Source organism: Solanum stenotomum, chromosome 1 (genome assembly GCF_019186545.1).
Source record: "Solanum stenotomum isolate F172 chromosome 1, ASM1918654v1, whole genome shotgun sequence".
NCBI lineage: Eukaryota > Viridiplantae > Streptophyta > Magnoliopsida > Solanales > Solanaceae > Solanum > Solanum stenotomum.
Window position 1 is genome coordinate 58,221,052 of NC_064282.1, and position 15,664 is coordinate 58,236,715.

The 15,664-nt window shown below is 35.0% G+C and overlaps 2 protein-coding genes across 2 annotated transcripts; one reads left to right on the top strand and one right to left on the bottom strand.

Moving 5' to 3' along the window:
• The first annotated feature begins 3,923 nt into the window (after positions 1-3,923).
• Positions 3,924-8,470, top strand: LOC125853785 (two-component response regulator ARR2-like). Its single transcript, XM_049533537.1, has 6 exons — positions 3,924-4,185; positions 4,284-4,436; positions 4,533-4,919; positions 6,242-6,318; positions 6,477-7,652; positions 7,851-8,470. Exons 1-6 carry the CDS (start codon positions 4,023-4,025, stop codon positions 7,920-7,922), a joined length of 2,028 nt encoding a protein of 675 aa, XP_049389494.1. The 5' UTR covers positions 3,924-4,022; the 3' UTR covers positions 7,923-8,470.
• A 319-nt stretch (positions 8,471-8,789) lies between these two features.
• On the bottom strand, positions 8,790-11,835 carry LOC125853786 (COBRA-like protein 7). Its single transcript, XM_049533538.1, has 2 exons — positions 11,177-11,835; positions 8,790-10,473 (listed from the first exon to the last, which is right to left on the bottom strand). The coding sequence occupies exons 1-2, from the start codon at positions 11,709-11,711 to the stop codon at positions 9,053-9,055; spliced, it is 1,956 nt and encodes a 651-aa protein (XP_049389495.1). The 5' UTR covers positions 11,712-11,835; the 3' UTR covers positions 8,790-9,052.
• Between the last annotated feature and the right edge of the window lie 3,829 nt (positions 11,836-15,664).

The window sequence follows — 15,664 nt, forward strand, 5'->3', positions numbered from 1 at the left end:
GCTTTTCTTTTTTTATTTTTTGCCACGTCAGTTTTAGGGGGTAAAAAAATTCATTTTTAAATAGTAAATGTGTGTAATAGGTCGTCATGATAGTTTAAGCGTGTAACTGACTTTTCAAGACAAGTTCAAGGGTGAATTTATGTCTTTTCCCTCAAAGATATTTCCAAGCAGTTACCTCTTTTAAGAGGATAATTTGAGCAATTATCTCAAACAAGAGAAATAATATGTTTTATACATTTGATCATGAGTATATATTATTAGGAGTAGTATTGAGCACCGATATGGAGATGAATTCAGACAACTCAAATTTCTCATAAACTATGTAGCCAACATGGGTAAAGGATCATACTTTTTAGATGAATCCTTAGTGCCTTCGAGCAGAGCTTAGTGGATCCACTTAGTTGATGTGTTCTATACCTTAGCAAGGTATAGGACANGTAATAGGTCGTCATGATAGTTTAAGCGTGTAACTGACTTTTCAAGACAAGTTCAAGGGTGAATTTATGCCTTTTCCCTCAAAGATATTTCCAAGCAGTTACCTCTTTTAAGAGGATAATTTGAGCAATTATCTCAAACAAGAGAAAGAATATGTTTTATACATTTGATCATGAGTATATATTATTAGGAGTAGTATTGAGCACCGATATGGAGATGAATTCAGACAACTCAAATTTCTCATAAACTATGTAGCCAACATGGGTAAAGGATCATACTTTTTAGATGAATCCTTAGTGCCTTCGAGCAGAGCTTAGTGGATCCACTTAGTTGATGTGTTCTATACCTTAGCAAGGTATAGGACAGTTCTGGCAGCATTAGCAAGACGTTGTATCATCACGTAGCTCATAATGATGGTTGTCGGTTAGAGTATCTCCCAAATAGAGGTAAAATTATATTTTTATCATATCACTTACTATGTTGAGTTTCAGAGATGAGTAAGTGTTTTTGTAAAGTTTTAAATGATTTCATTCCCTTAATCCTTTACATGCAATTGAGTTTATGTTTTATCTATTGTAGTCTTATCAGTTCAGTTATTTGCTATTCAACTATATTACATACTCGTACATTTAATGTACTGATATCATTCGACCTGCATCTTTTTATGATGCAGAAACAGGTACTTAGGATCCTCAATAAGAGTATTGAGATCACTCCATCTGCTCGTCAGCTTTTGAGTAAGACCTCCTTGCTTCTGGAGGACTCTAGTTTTATGAGTTGTTGTAGTAGTTTCCTTGAGGAGTCGTGGGTCTTGTCCCGACACTCATCTTTGTATAGTAGAGACTTCATAGATAGACAGTTTTGGAGATTCTTTTAGTTTTAAAATGTTTTATTTAAAACTTATGTTTCATACTCAATATATTCAGCAAAGTTTTGAGATTCAGTAAAATGTTTTTGAACATTTCTTTCAATTGATGTTTATGTATGCTTGAGTTAGTCTTTCGCTTATAGTTAGCCAGGATGAGGGTTCCCTTGGGGAACAACAATGGTTCTCGAGTGCTGGTCACGTCCAGGGTGTAGGCTCGGGTCGTGACATGAAATTTTAGAGACACACCTTAACTAAGCTAATGTCTTATTACCCCCTTAAATTCTTTTTTTTTTTTGTAATTTTATACATCTTTTGACTTATGTGACACACTCTGTGACTTCACGTAGTTGAGGCGCGTGAGAGATATTTGTATGCCATGTAAGCCAAAAAGGTGTACAAAATTACAAATAAAAAATATGTTTGAGGAGTAATAGAACCTTAGCTCAAAGGCTCTCTTGGAAATCAAAGTTTCCTCTCTTGCTTAATTGTGAAAGCATTTACTCTTTACTGGAAATCTAGCTCAAAGATTCTTTTGGAAATCAAAGTTTTCTTTCTTGCTTAAATGTGAAAACATTTTACTCTTTGGGAATACATAATCCCGATATACTCTTTTGAAGAAATGAACTTCAATCTTTACTCTTTACTTAACTCCAAACTCAAGTCTTAAAACAAAGTTAAAACGCTTGTAAAAAACTTTTGGAAAACTCTATAAACTTCTCTTGACTTGACTCTTAACTTTCCTTGAATTAAATTATGGATTCAAGGCCCATGATCTCATGTTATTAATGATTTCATGTTGTTTAGACGTACCTTAGAGTGTAGAAATAAACTAGGAAACATAGGTACATTTCAAGGGAACTAGTACGGAAAGAAGTGGAAAATGGTAGACGGCCTGGTGTCCCTGACGCTCTGAGTGGCGCGGGGCGCCAAAGGCTAAACTTCAGAGCTGAAGTTGGGGCGCATTGGCTGGCGCGGCGCCCCAAGGCCCCAACTACAGAACACCTTTTGGGGCGCTCTGAGTGGCGCAACGCCTCAGCCCCCTCCCCAGGTGTTTGATGATTTTTCTTGCTCGTTTTTCAACTCTAAACCCTCTAAACTCAATTGGGTCTTTTCCCAAACACTTAGATTTGACTACATAATCAAAATATGCAAGAATCTACTCAAAACAACACCTAATTTCATGAATCTAAATCAAGAACTCCTCAACAACTCCAACAATCAAGAACTCAATAGAAACTTCAAACAAATTCATCAAGAACTCAATTTCTAAACCTTCAAGAATCTAAATTCGCTGAAATAAATCATGATTGACGCATAGGTGAACTAATCCAATACTATGTGATCTCACATACCTCGTAGGGATCACCCCTTGACGAAATCTACAAGCAAAACCTCAAGAACGATGAACTTTGGCTCTTTCTCCTCTTTTCTCCTCTTGCGTTCTTTCTCTAAAAACCCTAGCTTGAATTCTTTGAGTGCGTAAACTGACCAAAATCAGTTTATACCCTTAAGTAATTATCAAAAACGAAATAATTTAATTGGGTAGTGAAAAGACCATAATACCCTTCTAAAATCCGGTTTTGACTTTCCTTATCTAGACAACTCAACTTCAAATGGGCATATCTCCCTCATACGAACTGGAAACTGATCAAACTCGGTGGCATTGGAAAGATAATTCAAAGATCTTTCCTACGGTATCTTTTAGCACGCCTAACTCATCCTGAGCTAGGAGTTATGGTCGTTTGAAGTTGACGCAAAACTCATACTTGACTTAATTTTTTTGTCAAATTTCCAGATTTTTCATTCTTTCCAAAAACAATTCTTTCTAATTCTAACTCTTTCTAGTTGCGGAGTATTACACCTTGTCCCTAATAATAAAATAACAATAGTCTTTTATTTTGGGATCTGATAATAGAGTGAGTTAATAGATCGGAATTCTTATATTACAGTGGAAAATATTCCCAGCTACTAAGCAAGGACTACTTGAACCTCAAAAAAAAAGAAAAGATAAATAGAATAAAGAAAGAAATAGTTTTTAAAAGTAGTGGATAAAGCATATTCCATTGCATTATTATTAATATTATTACTAACCAAAAGGTTAATAAATAGGTGTTCCAGTAGTGTGAAAGAATGATTGTCTTTTACCCAGTTACGCTAAATATACATACAAAGAATACAGTATTATGCATGTACGATATGATGCTTTATAAAAGTAAAAAAAATCATATAGTAAAATAATATAAATGTAAAATGTAAAATGTAAAATATAAGATTTTGGGCTGGCATGGGGTTACAGAAACTTATGTATGAGCTGGATTCGAAGACCCACTATCAAATATGGAAAGAAAATAAAAATTAAAAAATATAAATAAAAGAAATCGAAAGAACCATTAAAAGAATAAAATTGTAAAAGTAAGATAAACCCCAAAAAGCAAGTAGAGAAAAAAATTTACATTACACCTCCCATAAGAGAAGAAGAGAAAGAAGAGATTGAACTCTCTTTTTGTTGCATAACATAAAAATTTATATATAAATGAGCTTTTAATCTTCTAAAAATTCAATCTTTTAGTATAACAACTTTCTTCTGTCTCTTTCTGTTGCGTTTTTTGTACAATTTTTTTTAATGGTTTTTGTTATGTGTGGAGATTGATATCTACTGTTACTACTACTATTTGGGGTTGTTGTGTTGATGTATAGTTGTTGAAATTTGAAAAAAATAATGAATATTGGTAGTGGGTCTGTTCTCAGTTCTACTGGTTCTTGGAAGTCCGGTGATGTGGTTTCCGATCAGTTTCCGGTGGGACTCCGGGTACTTGTAGTTGATGATGACCCTACTTGTTTAAAGATCTTGGAGAAGATGCTCAGGAACTGTCACTATGAAGGTAATAAATTTAATTTGAATATTTATTGGAAATGATTCTAGATCTCTGTTTTTATGTTATTTTAGTGAGATTTAAAGTTCATTTGTATGATGTTTCAGTCACCAAGTGTAATAGGGCTGAGGTTGCACTATCATATCTCCGGGAAAATAAGAATGGTTTTGACATTGTTATAAGTGATGTACACATGCCAGACATGGATGGTTTCAAACTTCTTGAGCACATTGGTCTGGAGATGGACTTGCCTGTTATAAGTGAGTATTCTTGTTTTGTTAAAAACTGTGATGTTCTTAGGTTTATTTGTACTGATTGGTGATTATGACTCTCAATTTTTGTGATTGGTGTTATAGTGATGTCTGCTGATGATAGTAAGGATGTGGTTATGAAAGGAGTTACTCATGGTGCATATGATTATTTGATCAAACCTGTGCGGATTGAGGCACTTAAGAATATTTGGCAACATGTTGTTCGTAAAAAGAAACATGAGGGGAGGGACAATAATTTTGATCAATCAGGAAGTGTGGAAGAGGGAGATCGGCAGCAGAAACAATCGGAGGATGTTGATTACTCATCTTCAGCTAATGAAGGAAACTGGAAAAACTCCAAGAAAAGAAAGGAAGAGGATGAAGAAGGTGAAGAAAGGGATGATACATCCTCACAAAAGAAGCCACGTGTCGTTTGGTCTGTGGAGCTTCATCAGCAATTTGTACAAGCTGTGCATCAACTTGGAATTGACAGTATGAACATTTTCTATTCTGTTTGTTATGTTTTTCACTTTTTATCTTGTTAACAACATATTCCCTTGTTGCTCCGTTTGTCTGGATGTTAAATGTTTATTTGCACATGCCATTTAGCATATCTCGTACTTGTTGTATATGGATGAGTTCTCCCTTTGAGTGCCTTTTCAGTACGACCTTACTTGTAAAGATTCCCAGTTTTTGTGTTATTTGATTTCTGGCAGTGGGAACTGAACAGAGATCTGTGACCATACAACTGGTAGAAAGATTTCTTTTCAGTTGAATTATTCATTAGCCTAACCTAAATTTTGTCTGTTTTTTTTTGCTTCCTCATGCATTATCCCTTCTTTCTCCCAACCTTTGGTGGACAGTGAAGGGGAAATATCCAAATAGAGAAAGATGCATCTTTCTCTATTTGCAAACTCCAACTAGCTTGAAGTTGAGGCTTAGTTATAGCTGTTGTGACATCTTTTACTATTTATATTCTGTTCAAACTACCTCTTATTCATCTCAACAAATCATGTGAACAAAGGCAAGATGTCCAACTACTCCACCCCGCCTTTGTTCACATGATACTTCCTCCATTCAATTTCAACTGACAGTTCCCTTGCTGAGATTAAAAAGAGGAAGTTTGAACAGATTATTTAAGTAGTTGAGGGTAACGTCCAATTTTGAGTGAACGTGGGTCGGGGGAGTGGTTTGTTAAAAACACTTGCGCGATAGCTTAAGTAGAATAACTAAAGGATGGATTATATGAAATTTATGGTTTAGCCAGGTTAATTTTGGTTTGTTCAGACGTCATTTACTCTGTCATATCAATTTTGTTAAGTGTTATCAAAAGGTTGATATTATTCTATTCATTGTTAGTCCAATCATTTAATCAAATAATTTTGTACCTTTCTTTGAAGGGCTATTGCAGTTGAAGTAGTCAAGAACTAATAGAGAGTATAGTAAGTTAATCGCAACAGAGCATCAATTATAGGTTAAATTTTCTCAGCATGATATTCTAAAAGAAAGAAGAAAGAAACAATGAAATAAAAGCTGGATGTAATTGGAAGAAAATGATTAGAAGTGTTGGTAAAGAAAACGAAAAAGAATGAAGTTGGCAGAAATGAAAAATGACTAGATAAGATAAATATTCTCGAGTGCCCAAACTTTTTATAGTCTCTCACGATTTAATCTTGTTATAAGGAGTCATATAATTTTGTTGTGCTGTCTTTTACTGTACGACTTGGTTTATGTGAACTCTAGATGAATATTTATCTACATAGTTGTTGTGTATTCGACCACGCTAAACCTTTCAACATTGGATATGAATGCAGAGGCTGTTCCCAAGAAAATCTTGGAACTGATGAATGTTCCTGGACTAACCAGAGAAAATGTTGCTAGCCACCTTCAGGTAATTTAAGACTTCTACTTCTTACCCTTTTACCGTGTCAAGCCCAAGAAGTTTAATAGCACCAAGTCTGTCTTGTACTCATTTTGCGTTGTGTAGTACAAAAAAGTTTGCCTTATCTCTTTACCAGAGCACTCAATGGTGGCAATCATTTTCTGCAGAAATATCGGTTGTATCTTAGAAGGTTGAGTGGTGTATCGCAGCACCAGAATGGACTGAACAACTCTTTCATGGGACGCCCAGATGCAACCTTCGGAACAATATCTTCCCTCAATGGGCTTGATCTTCAAGCTATTGCTGCTGCTGGTCAAATCCCTGCACAAAGTCTTGCTACCCTCCAAGCGGCTGCCCTTGGTAGATCTGCTACAAAATCTGCCATATCTATTCCCCTAGTAGATCAAAGAAACCTTTTCAGCTTCGAAAATTCCCAGGTGAGATTTCCAGAAGGGCAACAACAACTGAATAATAGCAATAAGCAAATCGACTTGCTGCATGGAATTCCAACCACCATGGAACCAAAGCAGCTTGCAAATTTGCACCACCCTTCCCAGTCCTTTGTGGGTATGAATATGCAAGTAAACTCCATGGCACAACATAACAATTCTGTGGTTATGCGAATGCCCCAATCACAACCTACGGCTCAAATGCTATGTGGAGCTAATAATGGCAGTCAAGCTTCGAGGCTTCCATTGTCCATGCAGCAATCTTTGTCATCAGAAGGGATACCTGGTGCGGTCCTAGCACGGTGTCGTATTGTTGACAATGCACGAGCGTGTGTTTACAATCCAGTCTCCCAAGCATCTTCAATGGTAGATTTCTCAGTAAATCAATGCAAGGAGTTGCAAAACTACAACTTTTCTCTTGGGAGTAATAGTTCAGGGATGTCCACTTTGACTAATCGAGGGATGCTTCAGGAAGAGGTGAATTCTGATATCAAAGGATCTAGAGGTTTCCCTACTAATTATGATATTTTCAACGACCTCCATCAGCCAAAATCGCAGAACTGGGGTTTACAGAATGTTGGTTCATCCTTTGACTCATCTCATCACCCAAGTATACAAGGAACTCAGGGTCTCTCATCACAATTGTTACTGCAACAGGGGATTTCTTCAACACACAACAATGGACAAAATAGAAATGGTCCTATTGGGAAACCAATGCACACCAATGGTGAAGAAAGTGGACATACTAATCTTATGGGTGGACAACAACTTAACTATGTCAGTAGGAATATGCTTGCTGTTAAAGCTGAAAGATTTCCCGACGCAGACTATCAGAGTACCAATTTCCCGGAGCAATTTGGACAGGATGACCTCATGAGTGCCTTCCTAAAACAGGTGAGTTCTAATTTGTATACTTGAGCCAAGGGTCTTTCGAAAACAACCTCTCTACCTTCACGAGGTAGTGGTAAGGTTTGCTGCGCTACTTTGTGGGATTTCACTGGGTATGTTTTAACAAATATAGCTTCTTAAATCAATTTTGTAGTTCATGAATAAGATCTCGTTACTAATTTGGATTAATTGCATGTGTGACAGCAAGGAAGTGTTGGACCAGTTGAAACTGAATTTAGCTTCGATGGATACACATTGGATAATCTTCCAGTTTAAGATGTGAACAAAGCTTAGTTGATGTACCTGACAGTTTAAACATATAGGTTGAAGACGCCAGTGTACATAGTTGCTGTTACACCTGAAAATTGCCTATGAACCAAAGTCTCAGTTTTCTATTCAGCTATTGAACTTGGATTCTGGTCTAAAAAGGCGTAGCTGTCGGATAGATCACAGAAGGGAAAAGAGTTAGCTGTCGGATGATACTAGTGCATAGTGTGCCAAAGGCAAACATGCAAAGTTTTTGCTGGTATTGGTAGGTGATTGTTAGGAGAATCACATTTCGTGGGTGCAGACGTTAGGTGCAGGGATTTTCGTAAACAGGAAGGTCAAGTTCTAACATCAATAATGCAATCTTTTCCCTTTCACTTTCAGGATTGATGTACATATTTCAGTTGAATCACTTATTAGGATAAGTCTGTCGGATTCCTATAGTTGTTCATTGTTTTGCTCCATTTCATGTTTTATTTTTAGGTGTGCAGCTCAAACTCTGAGATGTATGTTGTGTATTAGCTAATTCTGTATAGCACTATCTAAGTTGGGTTTTATACAAATATGACCATCTTTATATTTTTTCCTCCACTTACTGTTAATATCTATCTACAATAGGAGAGAGACCCATATTAAGCCGGCAGGGCAAAATGCTAATCTTAAAAAGTTGAATTCTGGTATAATACATCACAACAGTAAAGGGTAAATGCAATTCCTTCAACAAGTAACTGACATACCCAAATTTTAACAAATTGAACCAAGTGACTTGAGTTTTATATTTCAGACAAACAAACCATGATTCATCTGAGTTGCATACAGACTCGGAACTGTTAGCACACGTCGCTTGTACTAGGAGATTGAGAGCGAGAAGGATGATGATGAACAAACTGAGGTATTCTTATCTGCTAATTATACAGGTATTAATGTTAAAGTCAAATATTGTCTGGAATGAGAATTCCAGAGTAAGAAATAGTTACAAATCAAAACTTGCCGAAAAAAACCTTGTCCCTGAATACACATTGACATAATCTGACAAACTGATTGAAAGATTGGTCACCAGCATTAAAACCTGGTAGCAGACGCTAAAGAATGAATCAATTGGCAGGTATGAAATGAAGAGAAAACACCACAGCTCACTGCTATTGTCGCACCAACATAAAAACCACAACTGCTGCAAGAATGGAAGTAGTGATAGTGAATGAAGATATTCTAGATGAACTGCTTGTTGGGAGTACCTTTGGCAATGAGCACTCTTCTCCATTGAAGTATAATTTTGTTGGGAACCCATCACCAGCAGCAATGTTGATATTTGGGATATTCTTCTTTGTGAATGAGATTACTGATTGTTGTTTTCCAGGTACCCGGGGATCTTTCTCTGGATTAGCTCCATCTGCTTCTGCTACTATATAGTTCAAGCCTGGAAGGCCCTGCATGAATATGGTATTATTAACCCCATCTAACATAGTTCCGTTGAATGAATACACTGCATCAAAACCAGCTGCTGCTTTGTCCAATTCCACCGCAGTGAACCAATCAGCAAAAGCAGCGTCCTCCCAGTTGAATATGGTGATCCTGGCAGACCATCCGCCCCTATAGTCTGTGAACAAATGCCAGTTGATGCTTACACCACAGTTATCTCCACATGGCAATGGGTTTGAAACTGGAAGATGATTAATGTCAGCCCAGGCAAGGGACATCTTGGTTCTATTGTCAAATGGAACCAGAAGAGCCTGAGATGGGAGGAGAAGAGCTGGGGCTTTCATGCTACATGTACGAGCAGTATTGGAAGGGCAACCACAGGCGCATGTTGGACAAGGAATGATCGATTCATTGTAGAAAGCAGAGAAAGAAACACAGCATCTGGGGCTAGCTCCTTTTGGCTGGGTGATGTTGCATACAACTTGCCAGCTTGCAAATACTGATGTAGCAGGTAACAATCCACTAGGATCAGGGACTTGGGTGGGGCTTACACGGACTGGAGGTCCACATTTATAATCTGGATTCAGTCTGCCTTCGATCTTCCAATTCTGTGGAGGAGTAAACGAGGAGCGATTGAGATCTGGAGGCATTTTAAAGACATTCATCTGGAATGCTGAAACAGACTTGCTTGGGTCCATAGCAGGTGGCAAGATTGTCCCATTCCGACAACAAAATGGTATCATTCCCAACTTTGTATCATTGGTCTTTTCCAGCGGCAGATCAATTAGTGTCGGCCTTCTCTGACAGTTCAAACCAGTGGAAAAGTCAAGGTTTTGATAAAATTTTGCCTGTGGCCCAAAAACACACTCAGAAGTATCAACAACAGAGGGATATGCGCCTTTCATTTCCCAAATAAACTCATCCTTCATCCAGTCCCAACTTAGTTTCCAATTATCAAGGCGGCCAAGGGGGTTATGGTTTGCGATGGTAACCTGTGCCCAGTAATTTGAATCATATGTTCTTAGGATATCATACATAATTGTAAGATCCCCATCTTGGCGTGGACTAAATTTCTCACCCAATGTCAGATTTGTCTTGAATTTTTCGTCTTTAATACAGCATACTTGCATAACACTCTTTCCTGAACAGTTAAGCATAGGCAATTCAGATATGCAAAAAGTATAGTTTTTTTAAAAAAAAAAAAATAAGAAGAAAATACTAAAAAAGGCAGGTAGAATTTCCAAATAATACATGTTCTAAACCACTTAGGTTTATCAATGATTCAAGGGATAAGCTTGAAATGTCAATGGTTAACCATATTTCAAGGTAACAATTCAAGAAATTTTGCAAACTATCCATTAGGAATTCTAGAGAAGACAGACAGAGTCAAATGACAGCTAATCTTTACGACGTATATACTTCCTTAGAGTTGTCAAGATTCAGACATAATGTTCCGTCCAAGTTGACATAGTAATGAACCAAAATCTCCAGAAAGTTATCGGTCTAATACCCGTCTTTATCATTCTCCAATAAATTTAATTTGAAAGTAAAATAGTAGAGGACCCACGATTATTTGGCCAATTGAATGTTAATTTAACCTCCAGCATCATTCATCAAAAACAACAACGAATCAGCTTATGACCATGGACAACAGATCTAAACTAAAGCCATTTCCACTTTGCAAGTAGCACAAAACTTTGGCCTAAATTTGATAAGTAGCAGAAAAACAAAGTTGCATACGAATCAAACATATCCTCTGCAAACCATGTAATAGAGAATTCACATAACCAGACCTACTAATTTTTGTTATTGTAGTAAGAGGTGCAGCAATGAAAGATCCGTACCTTGCATAGAGGGTTTAGGGCAAATAAACCCATCATTTTCCAAAGAGATATTCGAGGGCATAGGTACATTAGGAGACCCAACTCCAAACTGGGTACCCACAATTTTGATTTGAGCAGTCGTCTGTGTAGTATCTCCAGCCGTTTCAACAGCAGTCTTAAGATCGGCGGCTGGAAATCCAGCAAAAACAGTACCATTACCAACTAAAGCAGGAAGTGATTCCCCATCATCAAGCACAGCATTAGAAGCAGAAACCAAAATCTCATCATGTTGAAATCCAACAAAAACCCTCCATAACTTAAGTTCATCAAGCCCGTTGTTAGTTATACTGAGAATAGACTGAAACTTGTAGGGTTGACGAGCTTTCAAAGTGGGTTTGATTTTAGATCCGGAAGTAAACACATACTGCAAGAATATACCGTTACAGTCATCGGCTGCCGGTGCCGGAGCTTCAGCCACCGGAGTTGTTTGTCCGGCGACTTGAAGGGCGGCGGTGATGATGAGGAGACAGAGAGAGAAAAATGTGGTGACTGCCATGTTGTTTGAATAATGTGGTTTTGGATTCAAAGAGTATAAATAAATATTATATATGTCTGAAAATGTAGTAGTCGTGTGCGTGTGTATGCGTATGTGTATGTGAGAAGAAGGATGAAAACGCGGAGAGGGAAAAAGAAACGAAGACGAAAGGAGTGTAGACAGCTTAGATAAAGCTGTATTAATTTTCTTGTTTTGTTTTTAGAAAAAGAGTGATTTTGCAAATTTGAGGGTTTTTATTTTTATTCCATCTCAGTGATTTCACTTTGATGTCAAAAAGATTTATTTAAACTTTGTGCAAATAAATTAAAATGAAGAGAAGTATGAAATTAGAAAAATCATTTATGGTGATATCGAATATGTTTGACTATATTTTATTAGCAGTATTATTTGTTACAATCAGTAATTTGGAAATGAATTAATTAGTAATGTAATAATGGTAAGGTGGCGTCTGTGAATGGGTGGGTAATCAATCTTTGTTTGTAGATTAATGTAAATTGTTTATTGTATATTGAATTTGAAAATTTAGAGTGAATGATGAAATAGACGCGAAGTGGAGCCCAGTGGGTTACCGTTGAGAAGAGAACGTTGTTTGATTTTTTCTTTCTACAAAGGAAAGTTGGTAAGGCTGAAAGCGAAATGCTTTCTGTGGGGGCTTTTGATAACTGCATTTTTCACAAAGGACACCAATAAGTTCGGGGACAGTGGTGTCAAATGGGCAGGTTGAATTGAAATTAGAAATATTATCATTTAAAAAAAACAAATTATGAGTGGTTCAAAAATTAAATAGAAAAATGATGTAGTTAAGGTACCTAAATGGAAAAACTCAACAAGTTTAGGGATCTGTTTATGTATTTAGCCTATGCATTTGCTCTCTCATCATCTATTTAGTTATAGTGATAACATGTTATGTCTGGATGTTACTATTTATCTGTATCGATTATTTATATTTAATTAAATAATTAATTTTAAAAAATTAAGAAATTAAAGTAAAATACATATTATTTAATCATAGTTAAGTGTTAAAAAATGAAGGCTTATGTCTTACCTTTCATAAATTTGATATAAATATTCGATGATGCAAGTGAATTTTTACCTAATTTCAAAATATCCGTTTTAATTTTTAACTCCATATTTTATTTTATTTTTCTTCAAATTTCAATATAACGCATGTCCAATTGCAAGGTTCCTTTCTCTTGTATCTAATCTCTTCTTCAACTATTTATCGTCTTATCCTATCAAACATATATGCAGAACTTTTTAAATCAATTTTGAATGAAGTTGTAGACTCAAAGCATAATAAGACAACATATTTAGAACGTTTTAAAGGGAATTAACTATACAATTTGTGTCATTTCATAAACCGAAGAAAAGTAGAAAGCCTTGATTAATTTTGTTGTTCAAATTTTTTGTTAGACTTGGTCCCAATAAAAACTGATTGACACATTATGGTAAGGAGGAAAAAGAGTAGGATTTGTTTGATTTTTGTGGACTTTATTTTGGGGTGGTGGGGTACCACGTCTTCTTTCTCATGCTTCCTAACATTGCGCCCTTGAATATGCCAAATCCAATACAAATATTCTTTTCATGTTATAAATAATAACAAAATATTATTTCCTCCGTCTAAATTTATGTGACATATTTCATTTTTTAAGAGTCAAACAATTTAAGTTTGATTGAGAATTTACTCAAGAAATATTTAATTTTTTTGAAATGAAATTTATATATTTATAAACTACGTAAAAAGTACTATAAGTCATAATAATTGACAATCTAAAATATTTAAAAGATATATGAAAAAAATTACGGTTAAAGATGGACTTGTTTGAATCTCAAAATACGAAATGTGTCACATAGCACGAAGGGAATAATATAATAAAAAGATACGGCCAAAGAAGTTGGGTTGGAGGGGGAAGGAGATTTTTATTTTCCTTCAAACTGATATATAAATGAATTGAATTGACTATCTATTAGTAGAATAACATAAGCTATTGAGCTACTGCAAAATGCTTGCTTGATTGCAAGCTTATTCAATAAATTGTATAATGGACACTTATAATACGGTGTATTTATAATGATTTCCCTTGAATGTTCATTAATATACAATATATCCCGCTAAAATCTTACTAGAAATTTGGAAATTTGTGTTTTTGTAGGTATAATTTTTTTAATTTAACGTTGTGCTATGGACATGTATTTTGTTTGGACATGTATTTTAAAATTGAAGTTTTGCGAGTGAAAATGATTTCTCCCCAAAATAAACCCATACTAATTTTTGGGAGTTTTGAAAATATTTTGAACTTAAAGTTTGAAATCTAATCAAATTTCATAACAAACAGATATTTGAAAATAATTTTTTAAAATTTAATTCGAAATCTATGACCTAGGTTAGATAAATTCACGACATATAATAAAATTATTACGTGCAATTGCTGAAAGTAATTTTACTGTAAATTTGAGAGGCAAACTCCACTAGTGTCCATCTTATACATTTTCATCTTTCATTTTGTTTCATCCTCTCGAATCTTTCTTGAAAAAATTATTTATGCCTCCAGCATCAAGAGTTCAAGGCTAGATTAATTTCTTAAATTAATTACATATGAAATCATAGATTATAAATAAAATAAAGAGATAAATGTCAAAAACACACCTAAACTATCCCATTTTTTTGAGTTTCATTCCTTAACTATTGAGAGTGTGAGTTTCATACCTAAACTATCATTTTTTTAGTTTGAGAAACACCCCCCAGTGGTGTGTGTAATGCATTCTCTCTTTTATTTTGAAAAAACCTTGACACATGACATTCCACATGGATAAAATATTTCACCTTGATAAAAATTAAATAATAAACTATTAATATTAATTAAAAATTAAATATTAAAGTATTACTATCCATAAAAAAAATTATTTTAAATTTTTTTTTACCTACTCCACCACCTCCTCTACGTACCCACCCACCCCCCCCAAAAAAATTTGATATTTTTTTATTTTATAAAAAAATAAAAATTCTACCCCATTCTAACCCTCCGGTCCTTTTTTTTTATTTTTTTTTTTACATTTTTCTCATTTTGTGTTAGATATGTACGTACATATATTTTTAGATTTTTTTTTTACTAGTGTACGAAAATAACATAAATAAATTAAAACTTAAAAAAAGTCTTACGGTGGCAAGTAAAAAAATTTTTTGATATGTACATATTTAACACTAAATGAAAAAAAAATTGGAAGCGAAGGGTTATGTGGGGAGAGTAGAATTTTTTTTTTAAAAAAATAAAATAATATCTAAATTAGTATTTGAAAAGGGGGGAGGGAGAGGAGATGAAGTAAAAAAATAGTACTTTTATAAAAGAAATTTAAACAAAAAAAATGGCCGGGGGTTGGGGGAAGGGGGTGAGAAAAATATTTTACATTTTATTTTATAAAAGAAATATTATTTTTTTGGATAATAATTTTTAAATTTTAAATTTTAATTAATACTAATAATTTATTTAATTTTTGTTAAAGTTGAATATTTTGTCCATATGGAGTGTGATGTGATAATTTTTTAAAATAAAAGAGAGAGTGTATTACACACACCATGATGAGAGTGGTATAACAGATATAAGTGTGTTTCTCAAACTAAAAAAGGGAAAATGCATAAGTACCCCCCAGCCTATACCCGAAATCCCAGAGACACACCCAACCTTTACTAAGGTCCTATTACCCCCCGAACTTATTTTATATGTATTAATCTACCCCTTTTTGGCCTACGTGGCACTATCTTTGTGGGCCCAGTGCATGTTGACATTTTTTTCAAGATAGTGCCACGTAGGCAGAAAAGGGGTAGAATATTATAGATAAATTAAGTTCGGGGGGGTAATACGACCTTAGTAAAGGTTAGGTGTGTCTCTGGGATTTCGGGCATAGGCTGGGGGGGTACTTATGCATTTTCCCAACTAAAAAATGATAGTTTAGGC